General features: G+C 52.0%; 1 protein-coding gene across 1 annotated transcript in view; it reads right to left on the bottom strand.

Moving 5' to 3' along the window:
* Window positions 1-11,616, bottom strand: part of EPS15 (epidermal growth factor receptor pathway substrate 15) — a 114,309-nt gene extending 102,693 nt beyond the window's left edge. Inside the window, 1 exon segment of the mRNA XM_074264642.1 lies at window positions 11,348-11,616. Within this exon segment, the coding sequence (XP_074120743.1) occupies window positions 11,348-11,380 (33 nt within the window). The 5' untranslated portion in view covers window positions 11,381-11,616.
* Between the last annotated feature and the right edge of the window lie 7,710 nt (window positions 11,617-19,326).

The raw sequence follows: 19,326 nt of genomic DNA, 5'->3' as shown, positions 1-19,326 counted from the left end.
AGTGCAAATAATAACTATAAAACCTGCCACTTTCCCCTAATGTGACACTGAAAACACTCGTCTGTACAATAAAAATAAATAAATAAATGGGGCATCTCAATTACACACCAGCTACTGACACTAAGCTCAGATGAGGTTTCCTTAATGGGCACTTGAGAATGAGTTTTATTATCCAATCTGGACATGCGACTAAAAGCCTCATTAGCTAGGAGAGGAGAGGCTGAGGCTGGAGGCAGAGGAGAGATGGAAGGGGAGGAAATGGGGCCAGGACAAGAAGGAAACAACCATTTCCAGATCTGGCTGCAAGTAGAAGCTTTAGAAAGAGTTGGAAAGTCAAATGCCAGATGATTCCAACAGACTCCCCACTCTACCCCCAGGCCCCAAATCTTCCAAGGCCCTACGTCCAGCAGGACCAGTCCCAAAGGGGCCAGAGGGCAGACACCAGCCTAAGACTACGTCAGCCTAGTTGACGAGGGGGAAGAGGAAAGGCAACAAAGCTTGGAAAGGACTGTAAATTCAAACTGCTTCCGTTGCTATAAACCTTAGAACTTTTGAGGCTTACTTCCTATGTCAGAAGGAAGTCTGACATAAATTCATTATGTGTGGTGCATCTTGTGCTACTGAATATAAACCTCTAGTTTTATGAAATCTAATGACGTGCCCCTGGTACACAGTATGTAATAAATGCTTTCTGATCACTTGTCTCTATCTATAAACTGGGCCTAGTAATAACCTGTAGAAATGACCTCACAGGAGCAATAGGAGGCTCAAGCAAGCCTGGAATATGAAGCTCCAGGCAGCCCCCATACTGGCCGTCCTTGAAATTTTAGTCCTGTCAGCTGCTATTAGCTGGTGAAGAGCCTCAGGCCCTGGGGGAGGACCTACTGGCCCAACCTCAGTGGTCCCTCACACACAGACTCTCCCCTCCCCCCCCCCCCCTCATCAGACCTAGCAGTGATCCCAGAGCAAGCTCCCTCCTCCCCTTACTGAGGAAGCACAGGAAAACTGCCACACTACAGTAGCAGCCAAAAGGTTCTCCCATCCAGAGACTTCTGGACAATCTGCTGCACAGTCACAGACAGAATCCTGAGCTGTCAGCCCCAAAGGTGACCTTGGAGGTCATCTCGTTGACCCCAAACATAAAGGAGGGTCACGGTCAGTTGACTGGCCCAAAGTCACGCACCTGGGCACAGGCACATCTGAACTCAAGTCTTCTGGCTTCCAGCTGGTGCTCTCGCACCATGGGATCTGCTGCCAAGTTCAGGGCATCGCTGTGGCTAAGGCAGAGAGGGTGCCATTTTGAATGCTGCCCTCATGCTCACAACAGAAAAGATCTCAAGAAAAAGCCTCCAAGGACTTAAGACAGATTCCTGGGGTCTGCAGGAGTTCCCGGACCAGAATCCCAGAGGATGAGTCAGTGGCAATCAGAATTCTGTGTAACCTAGTGTAAAGGGCTAGAACTGAGCAATGCACTTGGATAATGAAGCACGTGAGACTAATTGCCAATTGGACGGTTCCCTATTAACTTGTTTGAAGGTTGACCCTCCCCAGCTGTTCTGTGCTGACTTGATTGGTGGGACAAAGAGGGGGAAGTGACGTGTGTGGGAGGATTAGGAGAAACTTGAGTGGTGGAACTCACACTCTCTTGCACTCGTGACCTGGCGTTGGAGGGGACAGTAAAGATCAAGAATAAAGACTCCAGCTGATTTCTGGGAAGACAGAGTTCCAGCAACCTAGGACTGCAGATGGGCACCCATCAGGGCGGGCTCAGAGCCCTCCAAGTCCTCAAAGCAGAGGAAAGAGGAACAAGGGTGACAGAGTACCAGAGGGACGTGGCAACCTGGAGACATGCTTGGTTATGGTCTCTATGGGGCCTATCAACTTCCTGGGGTAAACCAGCAAAAAATCAATTCAAAATTTAAATGACACAGCCAAGGATCTGACAAATGGGAGGATGTGAGAGCCGAAAGGGTTCTGCAAGTTGTAGAGCCCTGGACCTGGAGTCAGCAAGACCCGAGTTCATATTTCACTCCAGACATTTACTACTGTATGACCATGAGCAAGTCACTTCCCTGCTCTGTACCTCAGTTTGTACATTGCTAACATGGGGCTAATAGACCTTCTCCTAATAAGATCTACTCCAGGTATTAATCATAGGCTATTGATCATAACGATCAAAAGAGGCAGCATAAGTACAGTTCCCTGTTAAAGCTTAAAAAGCAACGTAAATAGCTCTTATTACTGTCATCATCATTATTATTTAATGGGTTTTCTAGGTTCTCAAAGAGACAGGCAAGCGAAACATGCCCTAAATGGAATAACTGTTTTAAAAACCACATAATTGGCCAAGAGGATGTTTGGTTCTGGATCTCAGACCTCAGAAGCGTCTGTTTACCTTCAGACAATCTGTTGTTATAGGGTAGGCAAGGAACCCAGGGAAAAGCAAGGAAGGGCCTCCTGGCCGCTATCGGTTCCACTCCTCCCCCCTGCTCAGCATTCCAAGCCATTCTGGAGAAAGCCATCAGCTCATCACTGGTGACCAACCCGAGGCTGATACATGACAGGCAGCCCCCCGGCCCTGGCCTGCAGCTCACAATGCTTCTGCATGGACTGGGGCACTTCAGCCACTTCCAGATCCCGTCCCTGTGAAGCACCCTCTAGGCCCCCTAGAATCTACCTGCTGGGCCAAAAACTCTCCAGAGATCAGTGGATTCTAAACCATAAAAGTGATGTTTTTCTTCCTCTTCTTCCCCATCCTTGTTAACCCTCCTCTAACAAAGGCAGTACTCCCCACCATCCTCCCCTTTAAACACTTGACACAAGACTCAAATGAAATCAACGGCACTTAAGCTGCTTCACAAACCTGAAAGCATCAATATAAACCCTCCTCACTCCAGACTCTCTCCTCCTCTGCCAGCTTCTCTGGCACGCTCTCCTCTGGGAATCTGCTTTTCCCAAATGGAAGGGATAATCAAGTTGGGCCCAGCTTTCCCCTCCTGGTCTAGCATGACTCTTAGATGGAAATGGTCACTTCACACCAAAGTTCCCATCATTTATTTATACACCAGCAACTAGTACTTATTAGTAAGCAGCAAGAATCTGCGTAGAACTTGACTTTTCTGGTTCCTCCATCTTCTGAAGGAAGAAATTATCATTAAGAAAAGTCAAAAAGTTATGAGAAAGGAGGAAGAGAGGGAGAAGAGAGAGAAAAAGGGAAACAAGAAAGAGGGGAGGAAGGAACCAAGGGGCAGGAAGGAGGAGAGGCTAGAAAAAAGGGAGAAGGAAGCAAGGAGACAAGGGCAGGGAGAAAAGAGACCCACTGAGAGACAGAGAGAGAACTCTGAGTTCTCTAGAAAACCAAACTCCCCCTCATGCCCGTAGCCACATGTCTATGTCAGGTTTGTGATTAGTTTCCTGGGCCCTTCCTGTATTTCCTCTTCCTATTCAGTAGTCCCCAGCATCCTCCAATGACAAAAATTGTGTTTCTCTGGCCACTGATTTTGATCCCAGAGCTCTCCATCACTCTTCTTTCATCTCTCCTCTGATTTCTGGGTTTCTGAATAATGAGGATATCTTCTTGCCATAAAATCTCCACCTGCCCCATTTTGATACACCATCTCTTTTCTGAATGTGGTCTATCCAACCAGGGAATACAGAGGATCATAAATCTAAAGTGGAAAAGAGCTCAAGAGTCAGTCCATCAATAAACACTTCTGAAGCACCTCCTAAGTGTGATGGAGCTATGCTAAGCTGGGCCACCTAAACTTCATCTGACAAATGGAACTGAAGGTCGAGTGCTTTGGCCAAGGCCACCCAGACCTCATGATGACCCTGAGGTCAAATGTACCTCATTCCACTAGGAGCCCTTGTTCTTTTCACTTAGGACCTACACTCTGGCCATCTCATGCACTGACCTTTAAGATTGGAACTTTACCATTGGTCTCTTTCTTGAATTTTGTTTCCTTTTAACTTCTGAGGATCTCAAGGGCAATTCTCCTTGCTACACTGTGGCGCGTATCTAGTTTGGAGGCGACACTAGGAAATGTTCCACCCATCTCTAACTTGGGATTTTGATTAGATTTACAGAACCCTTGGCAAAAAGGTTTTTACCAGCTGCTATCAGGGGCATTCCATCCTGTATAGGAGCCTTTCATCTCTTGACTTTAACAAAACTCCCTTCTAAGAGTACTTCCTCAGCCAGGGGTTCATTTCCCAAATCAGTCTCCTGGGCCCCAATGGCTGACTGAATTTTTTTGACTTGGTAAAAGAGGCCATTCTTTGCCTCATTTTTTACCCAGCTTCAATCACTGAGTGGGTGCAGCCTCAGTCAAACTGAGACCTGTGGAAGACCACAGCTTAGAAAGAGCAAGTCCTCCCTCCCACTGCATCCGGGGCCATTTCTAGACCTCCTGATCTCTTTCTGGCCACTGGGCCCAGATCACTCCAAAAATTGGTGCCCTTGCCAAGCCCTCCCTCACTTAAAGCCAACTCACTTGCGAGCCATGGCATCACCTACTTCATGCCATGGTCCACTTCAGGAAGGGAAAGACAAACAGCAACCATTTCTTCCATATCCTTTACCTTCAGTAGAAGGGCTTCAGTTTCATGAAAACCAAGATTTTGTGGGCTTCAGCAGTGCTTTTCAGTTCCTCCTGCCCGAATCACTGGTGGGCAGCAGTCACCTGTTTTGGCAAGCAAGTGCTACTAGGTTCTCCATTACATCTTCAAAACGTGCCCCAGAGAAACAACAGAATCTGTCTTTATCTGAGCATTGAATTAACTACATAGGTGGGCAGTGGACAGAGTGCTGGACTTAGACCCCCCCCCCACCTGTGTGACTCTAGGTATGTCTCAGTTAAGTAGCTATGAAATGGAGATAATAGCACCTATCTTCACAGCTCACTGTGAGGATAAAATAAGTAGAGTTTTTGAAACCTTAAAGCTCTATGTAAATGCTGCTACTTTTAATCACATAAATATTACTCTCCCCTTCTTCCTCTGACTCTTTACTGAATGATCACAATCAATCCGTCAGTAGGCCTTTATTAAGCATCAACTGTATGCTCTGTACTATGCTAGATGCTGGGAATGTGAAGGCAAAAATCAAACCATCCCCAAAGAATTGAAAATTGAGGGAATGCCCATTAATTGGGGAATGGCTAAACAATACAGATCAAAGCTTTCCATTTTCACTTTTTCTTTTTTCTTTCTTTTTTTTTTCTGTGCTTCTTTCCTATTGTTCGATTTCTTCTTTCACAACATAACTAATGTGGAAATATATTTACATGCTTTAAACATTATCAGATTGTTTGCTGCCTTGGGAAGGGGACAGGGAAGAAGAAAAATTTAGAATTCAAAATCATAAGAAATGAATGTTGAAAACTACTTAATTGGAAAAAATAAACAAATGAACCAAGGAATGAAAGAAAAATCAAACCATCCCCACACTCAAGGAACTTACATGTTTTGGGGGAGAATAACATTTACAATATTAGAAGGAGCTAGATGGCCAGTGGAGAAAGCACTAGATGCAGAGTCAGGAAAGACCTGAATTCAAATCCAGCTTTAGCACTTACTATGTGACCCTGAATAAGTCACTCAAACACTCTGTGCCTCCGTTGCCTCATCTATGAAAGAGGATGATCAATAATATTATCTCTACTCAGGGCAGTTGTAAGGATCAAATGAGATAGTGCTAAAACAATTTGCAAACTTTAACATAAACATAAGTGGCTAGTCAGCTATTATATAAAACCCACAATAAATAAAAGTTAATTTCTGGGGAAGGAACTCCGGAGGAATGAAGCAAGGCCTCTCAAAGCTTTTTTCTCACCCAATTGCTGATGGGCCTCTAACTCTACAGATCAGTCTTTCTCATTCCTTGGAGGATAAGCCTCTGTTTCCTCCTGGGAGCCTCTAGTTCCCTTTTGAGCCAAGGAAGCCCCCGATACGTTGTCTTCTTAAGGGCCAAGAGTAGCACCCTTGTTCTGTTCCTTCTCTGGGTCACATTCTTTCACTGTCCAGCTTCCTGCCCAAGGGTCAAGCTTGCTTTTCCCCACTTCAGCTCCTTTTCTCCCCCATGAAGCCCAGCTTCTGTTTTCCTTTTAGGAACCATTCATTGTTTCTGAAAACTAGGTCTTCTGGAGTTGTCCTTCCCCTTTTCTTCTAAAAGCAAGACCAACCCACCCTTGGCAAACAACTATCCGGCCACTTCCCTGTGGCAGAAATACCAACATCAGCCATTCAAAGCAACTTGCCAAGAATGCCTGCTTAGCTTTTTAGGCTCAACTCAGATGCTACTTCCTCCACGAGGCTTTCCCTGATCTAGCCCAGAAAATGCGGTCTCTTCCATCCACCATTTTCCTAAGAACCTGCCTGGCCCTTCCTTGGCTTCTCCTTATCTGTTTCCCAGTCACATAGAGATTCCCTCCCGCTGCCTCCTTGAGACCAGACAGAAGTCATTCCAGAGCCCTAGCACCTAACAGTATTGTACCTTTGGCAAACATCTGCTCAGGTACTTTCTAACTTCAGAAAAGATGAAATCAGACCATCAACCCTTAGGATGAGGGCGGGAGACAAGACCCACATACATGCAAAGCACTCTGGGGCAAGGAATAGTTTTCCTGGCCTTCTATTTGCCAGGAGCAGAGTAAAAGTTGAATCATTTTTAGTCCCCAAGAGATGCTTATGGATTAACTGGATGCACACTATTCGATGTGAAACATTTTTGAATCACATGGACAAGAAATCATTGGAGCAGACCACCCGGTACAGGTCAGACAACACTGCTGGCGCTTCCTCTTTAAATTCCTAATGGAATCAGTTTTAATTACACTAACAAACAATTACCAGGTGAAGGAACAGAAAGGAAAGGCAAACCAAATTAAAATGTGGTTGGGTTTTGAATCTTCAAAATCCTGGGTTTCAATTCAAAGATATCAATGACAAGCACACAGGGACATGTCTGATAATCCAGGCTTCGGAGCATCCTAGTTACCAGCCATGAAAAAGCCAGGGGAAGTTCCCAACTAAGTGTTCACAACATGCCCGGGAAGACAACGGCACTGCCCAGTCTTCATCTGAGCCATCGGACTTGGCAACCCTCCCTGTAGCTGTGGGACCCTCGGCAAGGTGCTGAACCCCTCTCTCTGCCCCCAATTTTTCATCGGTAAAATGGAGATAATACCTACCTCCCAGCAAAACTACAAATTTAAAGTAGAGTGTTTTACAACTTGAAAGCTCTTTGTAATTGCTCCTGTTATTTTCATTATTGTTGTCCTTATTGCTCCACTCTTTTCTCTCTGATCCAAAGTCCAGGATTCAAGTAAGACTGCAATTTGCTAAGCCACAGTGATCTTGCTGCCGGTCAAGGTCAGCCTGTTCCCACCTGTGGAGGAGGCACCTAATGGAAGTCAAACCCTCTTCACTCTCGGGTATGCTGGCAATGGGCAGGGCACCCACTGGGCTAACTTTAACTGAGTCTGGTGGGATACCAGAACCATTAGCCATTCATTCAGCAAGCATTTATTGAGTATAATGAAGGGACTTACAAAGATGGAAAACAATGAGATCCTGCCCTGGAGTGGGGGGAAAGGGAAGAAGGGCAACAGAGAAACAGAAAAATAAACATGATATAAAGGGCAGATACAAAGTAACTTCAGAGAATGGACCAGGAGGAAGTGTAATTAAGGGGGGGGGGGACCCTATCATATCTACAGAGCACTTTCAAGTTGTAAAACACAAATGGGACTTCATTTGACTCTCCCAACATGCTGCTATTCAGAGGAAACTGAGCCAGACAGATGTGACTTGCCCAGGATTTCACAGCCGTCCAGAGTCTGAGTCCACAGCCTTGAAGATGAGCTTGTCAGCGGCGTGGAGGCTGTGCAAACTGAAGGTGAGGAGAGAGAGCTCCTGGGAATGGGCACCAGGCAGCTTGTCAGGGAGGCCACTAACTACTCACCACTCTCAAAACACTCCCCGCAAGGGAGGCGAGAGCTGGCGTGAATGGCCCCCGCACCGGGAAGATGGGGAGCCAGATGGGGACCCACCAAATCTCCAGATGCCCCATTTTGGCAGGGCCTAGGGTGCCAAGGATGGTTAATGGCCCAGCCTCTGCCCTCATGGAACTCATACCAGGTAGCTGGGGAACCCTGGATTTTTATACAACGAGTCTGAGTGCAGTGACTGATAAGAGCCATTGGCAAGTCTCCAGGGGAAGGCATGGTGGGTGGCACTTGGGAGTCTTAAAAACCGCTATGCCCCCCACTGGAGCAGAGAAAGAAGCAAACAAACTCCGAAAAGTAGGACAGGAAAGTACTAGACACTCATTTTTATAATGTCTCCTTCTATAAACTATTAAAACAGTAGGAAAATGCCCCTGCCCCTTTTGTTGCAGATGGGGGAGAAGGAATAAAATTCTATTAAGCCTCCTGGTCTGGGGTCATCACTCACTCAGTGATGAGCCTCTGTGGGCTTCAATTGCCTTGACTCCCAAATGTCTGCCCCCCACCCCACTCACCCCTTGCTCCCAGGCTCAAGAAGCTACAGCGGCTCCCACCTGTCTCTCGGACAGATCTCCTCACTTTGGCCTTAAAAGCTTTCACCACCCGGCTCCTACCTGTCTTTCCAGGCTAACTGCACATCACTTCCTCCTCACACTCAATGCTCCACCGGCTTTTGCCACTTTCTTAGTCCATTCCAATCCATGCCCTCCCTTTGGGCTCTGCCCTCAAGAGGCTTCCCCAACGTCCCCAGCTCTCGGGCCTCTTCCCCACTGACGGACGATTTCTAGAGAACCTCTCTGTGTTCAGTGTGGGGACACTCCATGACTGGCGGGTGCCGGCTGCTCCACATTGGTCCTTGCATGTAGCGGTGCCTGCCACATTTCTCCAGGCTCTATCAACCCCGGAGTAGATCTTCCACTGGCTCAGAGATGACCAGAAGGTCGGTTTACAAGGGACTTCCCTAAACCACTCAATGAGTTTGACAAGGCAGGCGTTATTTCCATTTTCCAAAAGGGGAGACTCAAGTTGGGAGCAGGCAAGCCCTCATCCAAGTGTGGATGACCTCACGGCCGGCAAGGCCTGGACTCGGAACCTCCTGACTTTAGGCTCGGTGTAGACACACACTGGCCATGGAAGATCTTGGGTCAGAATGAAATCACTGAAAGGCAGAGCTGACAGGGAGAGGGTGTCTGGCCTTCACCTCCTCACTGAACTACCCAGGTAGCCGAGTGCCAGAAGGGTTAACTAGTCCCGTCAAAGCCACGAGAATGGCAGAGCCAGGAAGAGAACCCCGGGGACCCCAGAGTGTCTGGGACTCCAAGTCTCTCCTCCACCTCCCCCCCATACTGTCTGGCTATCCCGGCCGCTCCGGTTTCCCCTCCAAGGCTACAAAGCGAGGAAGGGAGACAGCAGAGCGAGAACGTCAATCTCTCAAACAGAATTCTTTTCCCTAAAGAAATGGGGGAGAGGTCCTGTCCTCTTAATATCACTTTACCTACCAAGGCTGAAACTTAGAAGCCGGACAACGCTCCTCAAAAATATCTTAGCTGCCTCGTGACTGGTCCCACTGAGACCTCACAAAGCAGAGGCTGAAGAGCACTGATGGTCAGTGCCACTGTGCGGGACACCGAGAGCGAGGAGGCAGGGCTACAACTCCCTCCGGCCCCTGAATCTGGGGCGCGAGGCCCGAGCTCAAAGACAAGCGTGGCCCCTTCCCAGCTGAGAGGCCCCGGACAGGTCATTCCACCTCCCGTGGCCTGGAAGGTGCTGGAAAACAAGCGAGCTCTCTGGTCCCACATCCTGTCAAGTGAGGGGGTCATGGGGGCCAGGGAGGAAGGCCTCACAGCTGAAGGCTTTCTCTGTCAGCGGCGGCTGCCCGCCCCTCCTCCACAGACCAGTGCCCTCTAAGGCTCCGTAGCCCTTGCAGAACTCTGAGCCGGCCTCCGCTGATAAGCGCCCCCCTTTAGGGAGGCCCAGGCTGCGCCACAGTTGACGGCACGACCACCCTGGGGCACCACCACCCTGGGGCACCACCACCCTGGGGCACCACCACCCTCGCCGCTATCTCAGCCCAGCACAACTTTGCAAAGTCCCGGCTGGAGAACAAAGGCTACACCTGCCAGCGGGGCCGAAGTGAACGCGGTTCAAGAGACGTTTGCCCCCAGACCTGAATCTGAGAGGGCCCCAAGGGGAGCTGCCCGAGCACCTCCAACCTGCCGCTGAGCCCGGGGTGTGGCCCAGGCCAGGGCCCGCGACCCCCTCCTTGGGTACCGGCAGGTGGGAGGGAGAGCCAACAGGAGGGGGAGTGCCCCACAGCGCCCTCACTCCCCTGCCGCAGGACCACAGCAGTGACAGCCCCCGAGCCTCGGGAAGCCTGAATGACTCTGGGGAGCTCAGGGCAGAAGCCTCCGGACAGAACGGCCCCTGAATGGCCTCCACGGCCGCTGGGGAGGGCATGAAAGCGGGCTGGAGGACCGGAGGGAGAACAACCCCCCCCCCCCCCCCCCCCCCCGGGTTCCTCCCCTCCGTGGGAAACTGAGGCTTCCATCCGGACTGTGCAAGAGTCCGCGCAGCGGCGGCTGCTCCGGCTTCACGGGGATGACCCGGGAGCCTCCCAGCGTTGGAGATTTGGAGCTGGGGCGTCCGGAGAAGCAGACGGAGATGCTGGGGCCCACCCGGGACTCAGTTTCCTCTTCTGAGATTAAGGAGCTGGCCCGGATGTTCCCGGCGGGTCTGGAGCACTTATTGAGTGCCTGCTGTGTGCCAGGACTTCGGGGTGACTGCCCAGCCGGAGCCCCCGGGCTGCAGGAGCGCTGTGTGGGGGTGGGAGCTGCAGCCTCTGCCCCACTGCGGCTCTACAACCCTACACTGCGGGGGGAGGGGGGCCGCCGTGGGAGCGACTCCCTCCTAGTCCCAGTCCCCGTCCGTAGGTGGGACCGGCCGCGCGAGAACCTTCCCACCCGAAACGAACGGCCGGTCCTTTCCGCCTCAGTTTCCCCCCCAGAATGAATGACGGGGGAGGGGGGGTGCCCAGGGCAGGCACGAGGTCAGTCCTCCCCCTGCAGCCACGAGCTCCCAGGAGCGCCCGGACCGGAGTCCCCGCGGGAGGCGGGTGGGGCTGGCGCGCTCGGGGCGGGACGGTTGAACTCCGGCCGAGAGCGCTCGGCTCAGGTCGGGCCGGGACTGGACCGCTCGGGAGCGCTCGGCTCGGCTCCGGACCCGACGGTTGGACCGAGGGCGGGGGGAGGGGAGGCGCGGGCACGCGAGAGCGGGCGCGGGCGGGGGCGCGCGGGGCGGGGGCGCGCGGGGCGGGGGCGCGCCGGGACAGCCCGCGTTGTTACCTGGGTCAGGGAGAGCTGGGCCGCCGAAGCCATGGTGTTTCCATCATGCACGGCGAGCGGCCGCGGGGAGGAAAGAGGCGGGCGCGGACACGCTCGGGCGGCGGAGGAGGAAGAGAAGGGAGAGCAGTAGCAGGCGGCGGCGAGGCCCGGGCGGCTCACCCAACTTCAGCAACTTCCCTCCCGTAGCCCCGCCTCGCTCGGCCCCGGCCCCGCCCCCGCCCTCACACCCTGCCTCTCCCGCCCTCACTCCGAAGCGCGCGCGCGTGCTCACCCACGCACTCCCGCTCCCCCGCCCCTCGGCTCCGGGCCGCCTGGAAAACACGGCGCGGACTACACGCTGCCACAGCCCCTGCAGACCCCGCCCGAACCGGAGCCGGACTCCGCCCGGGCCCGCCTGGCCCCCTCCCTTTCTCTCCCGGCCCTCAGCCCGGCGGAACGGAAAACCCTGCCAGGATTTCCTTCTCGGCCGGGCCGGAGCGCTCCGCGAGGTCACCTTCCAGCCCAAGCCGCAACCCCAGACCGGCATCGGGGAGACTGCACGTCTCTGGGGCCAAGTCCCCCGGGTATCAGCCGCCCCAGCGGAGCTCGGGCTCTCCCCCTGCCCCGAACCCCCGCCCCTTCCTGAGCCGCCCCGGACTGTCCAGGCAGCACCTCGGCTCCTGGGCTGCGGAGCGCGCGGACCTGCCCCAGCCCAGCGGGGTCCCCCTCTCCCCGGCGGCCCCGCTCACCTGGGCTCGGGCAGTCTCCTCTTCCAAGGGGGCGGCCCGCGTCCGGCCCGGCGGCCAGAGCTGGGGGGGGGGGGCGGATGCTGCCCTTTCCCACTGAGAACCGCACGGATCCGCGTGTTCCTGCCCCCGGGCCCTGCGCTCGCTCTCCGTCTAACGGGGCGCCCCGATCTCTCCCCGGGTAGCCCGAACGCCGCCTGCCATTCAAAGCCTTCCCGAGTTTCCGGCCGCTCCCCCGGAGCAGCCGCCAGCCTTCCACCCAAAACCGTAGGCGCGGGCAGGTGTCTCCTGGGGAGCTCGGAGCCCCCGGGGCGGGGACTATCCCGGCTCTTTTCTTTTTCCTTCATTTTTTCTACTGAGCAGAAGCTGCCCACAGTAGGTGCTTGTTGAATCTAATCCACCTCACTGACTCCCACTGAGCAAAGAATACACACAGCGGGGGCTCGTTTCCAGACCACCCAAGCCGCGGACAGACGCATCGCACCTTGTGCGCTCTTTTTAGTTTCTTTTTAATACACACTGTTTTATGAATTACGTTGGGAGAGAAAAATCAGAGCAAAAGGGAGTCTGGCTGCAGCGCATTTTGCGTCCAGCCCGTCGGGACTGCTTGGGCCCCGAGCCTCTGAGAAGCCGCCAGTCTCTCTCAGCTGATCAGGGCGCGTTCCTGCTGTCGTCGTGTGCTACCGTTCCTGGCTCTGCTTGTTTCGCCAGCCTCAGTTCGCGCCAATCTGTCCAGGCCTTTCTGTCATCAGGCGGTTCCTCATTTCTAATAGATCAATAAATGGGGATAATAAAGCCCGTCACAGCCGGGCTCCTGCCTCTCTTCCCAGAATTCCATGGTCCAGCAGGAGTGGCCCCTCCATCTCTATCCATCTTTGAACTGGACGTTCTCCCAGCCTGGCAAACCCTCCCTGGTCGACTCTGCCCACATCCTGGAGTCCCCTAGTGCCCTTAGCACGGTTTATGGCGCACGGTGTTGACTCCCCCACACCCGCTAATGCCTCGTATTATTTACGTGGCTATCCATGTATCTGTGTCCTGAAATCTTAGTGAAGACACCCAATCGTTTGCTCCACGAGGACACAGAATCTTCCCTCTTTTTCCTTTTTCACTTGCAGCACCTAACAGGCCCATGCTTAACAAATGGTTGTGGACATCTCATTACACGGCCTTGTCGTTGCCTACATCTGCTTTTATTTCCCACTTCTCCCTCTGACCTATAAAAAGCCGTGTCCCCCCAAAAGCAAGCTGCTTAATCATATGACTGCCTTGATAAGAGCTAGTTCAAGAACTAAATGGCAGACCTTTGTGTTTTTTTCTAATTTTTGCTAATTACCTCTGACATTTGTCATTATCATTTCCTGTCATCTTAGCCAATCTGAGAGGTGTGTAGTGGTACCTCAGAGTTGTCTTAATTTGCATTTAAAGCCATCAATGAACAAGCACTGATTAAGCTCCCAATGTGTACCAGGCATTGGGTATATAAAAACAATAAATGAAACAATCCCCATTACTAGATAACTGCATTTTAACAGGAGAGACACTGAACTCCTCTGAAAATTCATGTGATTTCTCCAAGGTCACACACAGGTAAGCAATAAGTAGCCAAGCCCAAGATTCAAATCCAGCACTTACAGATCCATCTCCCCCCCTATTTCCAAAGCACTGTTTCATGAGATTGTTTTGAATGCCATGTAATCTAAAAGTGCAGTGTAAATGGGAATTGACTGATTACCTTTTTAAATTAAATATTTTTAATTTTCAATACAAAATGCATGGATAAAATCTCACCATTAATCCTTGCAAAACCTTGTGTTCCAATTTTCCCCCTCTTCTCCCCACCCTCTCCCCTAAATAATTGCTGATTATTGGCCAGTGAGGTAGACAAAGCCAGGAAGAGATCTGCCTACCCTCCTGCCTTTGAGTGAGGAACTGAGTGTGCTCACCTACACACTTGTACACACTGCACACTAGTACACACTGCACACTTGTACACACACCGCACACTTGTACACACACCGCACACTTGCACACACCGCACACTTGCACACACCGCACACTTGTACACACACCGCACACTTATACACACTGCACACTTGTACACACTGCACACTTGCACACACACCGCACACTTGTACACACACCGCACACTTGTACACACTGCACACTTACCACACACTTGTACACACACCGCACACTTGTACACACACCGCACATTTGCACACACCGCACACTTGCACACACTGCACACTTGTACACACACCGCACACTTGTGCACACTTGCACACACACCGCACACTTGTACACACACCTCACACTTGCACACACTGCACACTTGTACACACACTGCACACACTTATACACACTGCACACTTGCACACACACCGCACACTTGTACACACACCGCACACTTGTACACACACACCGCACACTTGTACACACACCGCACACTTGTACACACACCGCACACTTGTACACACTGCACACTTGCACACACACCGCACACTTGTACACACACCGCACACTTGTACACACTGCACACTTACCGCACACTTGTACACACACCGCACACTTGTACACACACCGCACATTTGCACACACCGCACACTTGCACACACTGCACACTTGTACACACACCGCACACTTGTACACACTGCACACTTGCACACACACCGCACACTTGTACACACACCTCACACTTGCACACACTGCACACTTGTACACACACTGCACACACTTATACACACTGCACACTTGCACACACACCGCACACTTGTACACACACCGCACACTTGCACACACATCGCACACTTGCACACACACCGCACACTTGTACACACACCGCACATTTGCACACACCGCACACTTGCACACACTGCACACTTGTACACACACCGCACACTTGTACACACTGCACACTTGCACACACACCGCACACTTGTACACACACCTCACACTTGCACACACTGCACACTTGTACACACACTGCACACACTTATACACACTGCACACTTGCACGCACACCGCACACTTGTACACACACCGCACACTTGCACACACATCGCACACTTGCACACACACCGCACACTTGTACACACACCGCACACTTGTACACACTGCACACTTGTACACACACCACACACTTGTACACACACCGCACACTTGTACACACCGCACACTTGTACACACACCGCACACTTGTACACACACCGCACACTTGCACACACATCGCACACTTGCACACACACCGCACACTTGTACACACACCGCACACTTGTACACACACCGCACATTTGCACACACCGCACACTTGCACACACTGCACACTTGTACACACACCGCACACTTGTACACACTGCACACTTGCACACACCGCACACTTGTACACACTGCACACTTGTACACACACCGCACACTTGTACACACTGCATACTTGCACACACACCGCACACTTGTACACACACCGCACACTTGTACACACTGCACACTTACCGCACACTTGTACACACACCGCACACTTGTACACACACCGCACATTTGCACACACCGCACACTTGCACACACTGCACACTTGTACACACACCGCACACTTGTACACACTGCACACTTGTACACACACTGCACACACTTATACACACTGCACACTTGCACACACACCGCACACTTGTACACACACCGCACACTTGCACACACATCGCACACTTGCACACACACGCACACTTGTACACACACCGCACACTTGTACACACACCGCACACTTGTACACACTGCACACTTGTACACACACCACACACTTGTACACACACCGCACACTTGTACACACCGCACACTTGTACACACACCGCACACTTGTACACACACCGCACACTTGCACACACACCGCACACTTGCACACACATCGCACACTTGTACACACACCGCACATTTGCACACACCGCACACTTGCACACACTGCACACTTGTACACACACCGCACACTTGTACACACTGCACACTTGCACACACACCGCACACTTGTACACACACCTCACACTTGCACACACTGCACACTTGTACACACACTGCACACACTTATACACACTGCACACTTGCACACACACCGCACACTTGTACACACACCGCACACTTGCACACACATCGCACACTTGCACACACACCGCACACTTGTACACACACCGCACATTTGCACACACCGCACACTTGCACACACTGCACACTTGTACACACACCGCACACTTGTACACACTGCACACTTGCACACACACCGCACACTTGTACACACACCTCACACTTGCACACACTGCACACTTGTACACACACTGCACACACTTATACACACTGCACACTTGCACACACACCGCACACTTGTACACACACCGCACACTTGCACACACATCGCACACTTGCACACACACCGCACACTTGTACACACACCGCACACTTGTACACACACCGCACACTTGTACACACACCACACACTTGTACACACACCGCACACTTGTACACACCGCACACTTGTACACACACCGCACACTTGTACACACACCGCACACTTGCACACACACCGCACACTTGTACACACACCGCACACTTGTACACACTGCACACTTGTACACACACCACACACTTGTACACACACCGCACACTTGTACACACACCGCACACTTGCACACACACCGCACACTTGTACACACCGCACACTTGTACACACACCGCACACTTGCACACACATCGCACACTTGCACACACACCGCACACTTGTACACACACCGCACACTTGTACACACTGCACACTTGTACACACACCACACACTTGTACACACACCGCACACTTGTACACACCGCACACTTGTACACACACCGCACACTTGTACACACACCGCACATTTGCACACACCGCACACTTGCACACACTGCACACTTGTACACACACCGCACACTTGTACACACTGCACACTTGCACACACACCGCACACTTGTACACACACCTCACACTTGCACACACTGCACACTTGTACACACACTGCACACACTTATACACACTGCACACTTGCACACACACCGCACACTTGTACACACACCGCACACTTGCACACACATCGCACACTTGCACACACACCGCACACTTGTACACACACCGCACACTTGTACACACACCGCACACTTGTACACACTGCACACTTGTACACACACCACACACTTGTACACACCGCACACTTGTACACACACCGCACACTTGTACACACACCGCACACTTGTACACACACCGCACACTTGCACACACATCGCACACTTGCACACACACCGCACACTTGTACAAACACCGCACACTTGTACACACTGCACACTTGCACACACACCGCACACTTGTACACACACCGCACACTTGTACACACTGCACACTTACCGCACACTTGTACACACACCGCACACTTGTACACACACCGCACACTTGTACACACACCGCACACTTGCACACACACCGCACACTTGTACACACACCGCACACTTGCACACACATCGCACACTTGCACACACACCGCACACTTGTACACACACCGCACACTTGTACACACTGCACACTTACCGCACACTTGTACACACACCACACACTTGTACACACACCGCACATTTGCACACACCGCACACTTGCACACACTGCACACTTGTACACACACCGCACACTTGTACACACTGCACACTTGCACACACACCGCACACTTGTACACACACCGCACACTTGCACACACACTGCACACTTGTACACACACCACACACTTGTACACACACCGCACACTGGTACACACACTGCACACTTGTACACACTGCACACTTGTACACATACCACACACTTGCACACACACTGCACACTTGTACATACACTGCACACTTGCACACTCACTCCATACTTGTACACACATTGCACACTTGTACACACACTGCACACTTGCACACACATTCACATCTGCCTGGACACACATCTGCACACACGTACTTGTGTCAATGAATGGAAGGAGCTGAAGGAGCCCAAACACGGGACTTTCTTAGAAAGTCTCTCTTGGTTTTCTTTTGTTTTCTAAGGGCTGTGGGCTGCCACCAGCTTAGGCACCAGGGAACACTCCCGTTTTGTGATGTCAGTGTCAGAAAACTACGGGTCACTGTATTGTGGCTGGAGTCTGAAGGAAGGCCTGTGCCCATAGGATTTTACTGGGAAGAAGCTGCTCTCTCAGGGTGTACAAAGCTGCCCTTTTACTTACAGGAGGGGGTGGACCTTCAGTCCAAACTGTGCTAAGATGCTCCGCCCCCCCTCAACAATAAGGGTACTTTCCCATCCACCCTGATGATGTGGAACTCTGGGGAGGAAGGGCTCCTGGGTTCCAATGGTCAGCTTCACAAATCTAGTTTGCCTTGTGCTGGGAAGGGCAATGGGCTATGCAAAATTGGCCATTGTGTTACAGAACAGTAGGGACCCTGTGCTGGGTCCTGATACTTCGAGAGAGAACAGCAGCAGGGTAGAGGTGGAGGACCTGGGCACAAGATGCGCTGCTGGGGGACTCCAGGCAGCTCACGTCACATTCCGGCCCCAGGTGACTCAACCACAAGTGAGGAGGGTTAGTCGGAGGGGTTTTATCAGGCAGAATCCTGGGAGTCCAAAAACCTGGGTTCACAACTTCTTCCCATCTCCCATAGTAGCCATGGTGCCAGGGAAGGGGGGGGGGTTGGTGACAGAGGGGCAGGGCATTCTCTGGGCCCTATTTCTTCACCTGCGATGCAGGTAATACCTGCTGGGCCTGAGCAGCTGGGCAGGAGTCACATGTGTCCGGGGTGTTTTCCACTAGCAATCCCAGAAGGGCACTTCCATGGGGGCCACTCCTTGCTGACTCAGTGGGCTTAGCGGGGAAGCCCTAGGGACTCGCCTGAAACACCAGGAGGTCAAATGGCTGGCCCAGGTCGCAGAGCTGGTGAGCAGCTCAGAGGGCAGGCTTCAGGCCCCGCTCTGTCCTGATTGTCTTCCCAGGGGTCTTTCCTCTAACAGTGGCATTTTATTGCTGGGTCACCCGGCTGATCTCATCATCACCAAGTCACCCATGACGTCACTGGGATTTGGATCCCTGGTCTCTTGATTCCAAATACGACAGATCACAGCTCAGAGAGAGAACAGGATTTAAAGGTCACCTACTCTAACTCCTCATCTTACAGAGGAGGAAACTGAGACCTTCAGAAGTCACACGTGGTTCACCTGGCGTCGAAAGC

Source organism: Sminthopsis crassicaudata, chromosome 4, assembly GCF_048593235.1.
Source record: "Sminthopsis crassicaudata isolate SCR6 chromosome 4, ASM4859323v1, whole genome shotgun sequence".
Taxonomy (NCBI): domain Eukaryota; kingdom Metazoa; phylum Chordata; class Mammalia; order Dasyuromorphia; family Dasyuridae; genus Sminthopsis; species Sminthopsis crassicaudata.
This window is presented reverse-complemented; position numbering and strand designations above follow the sequence as displayed.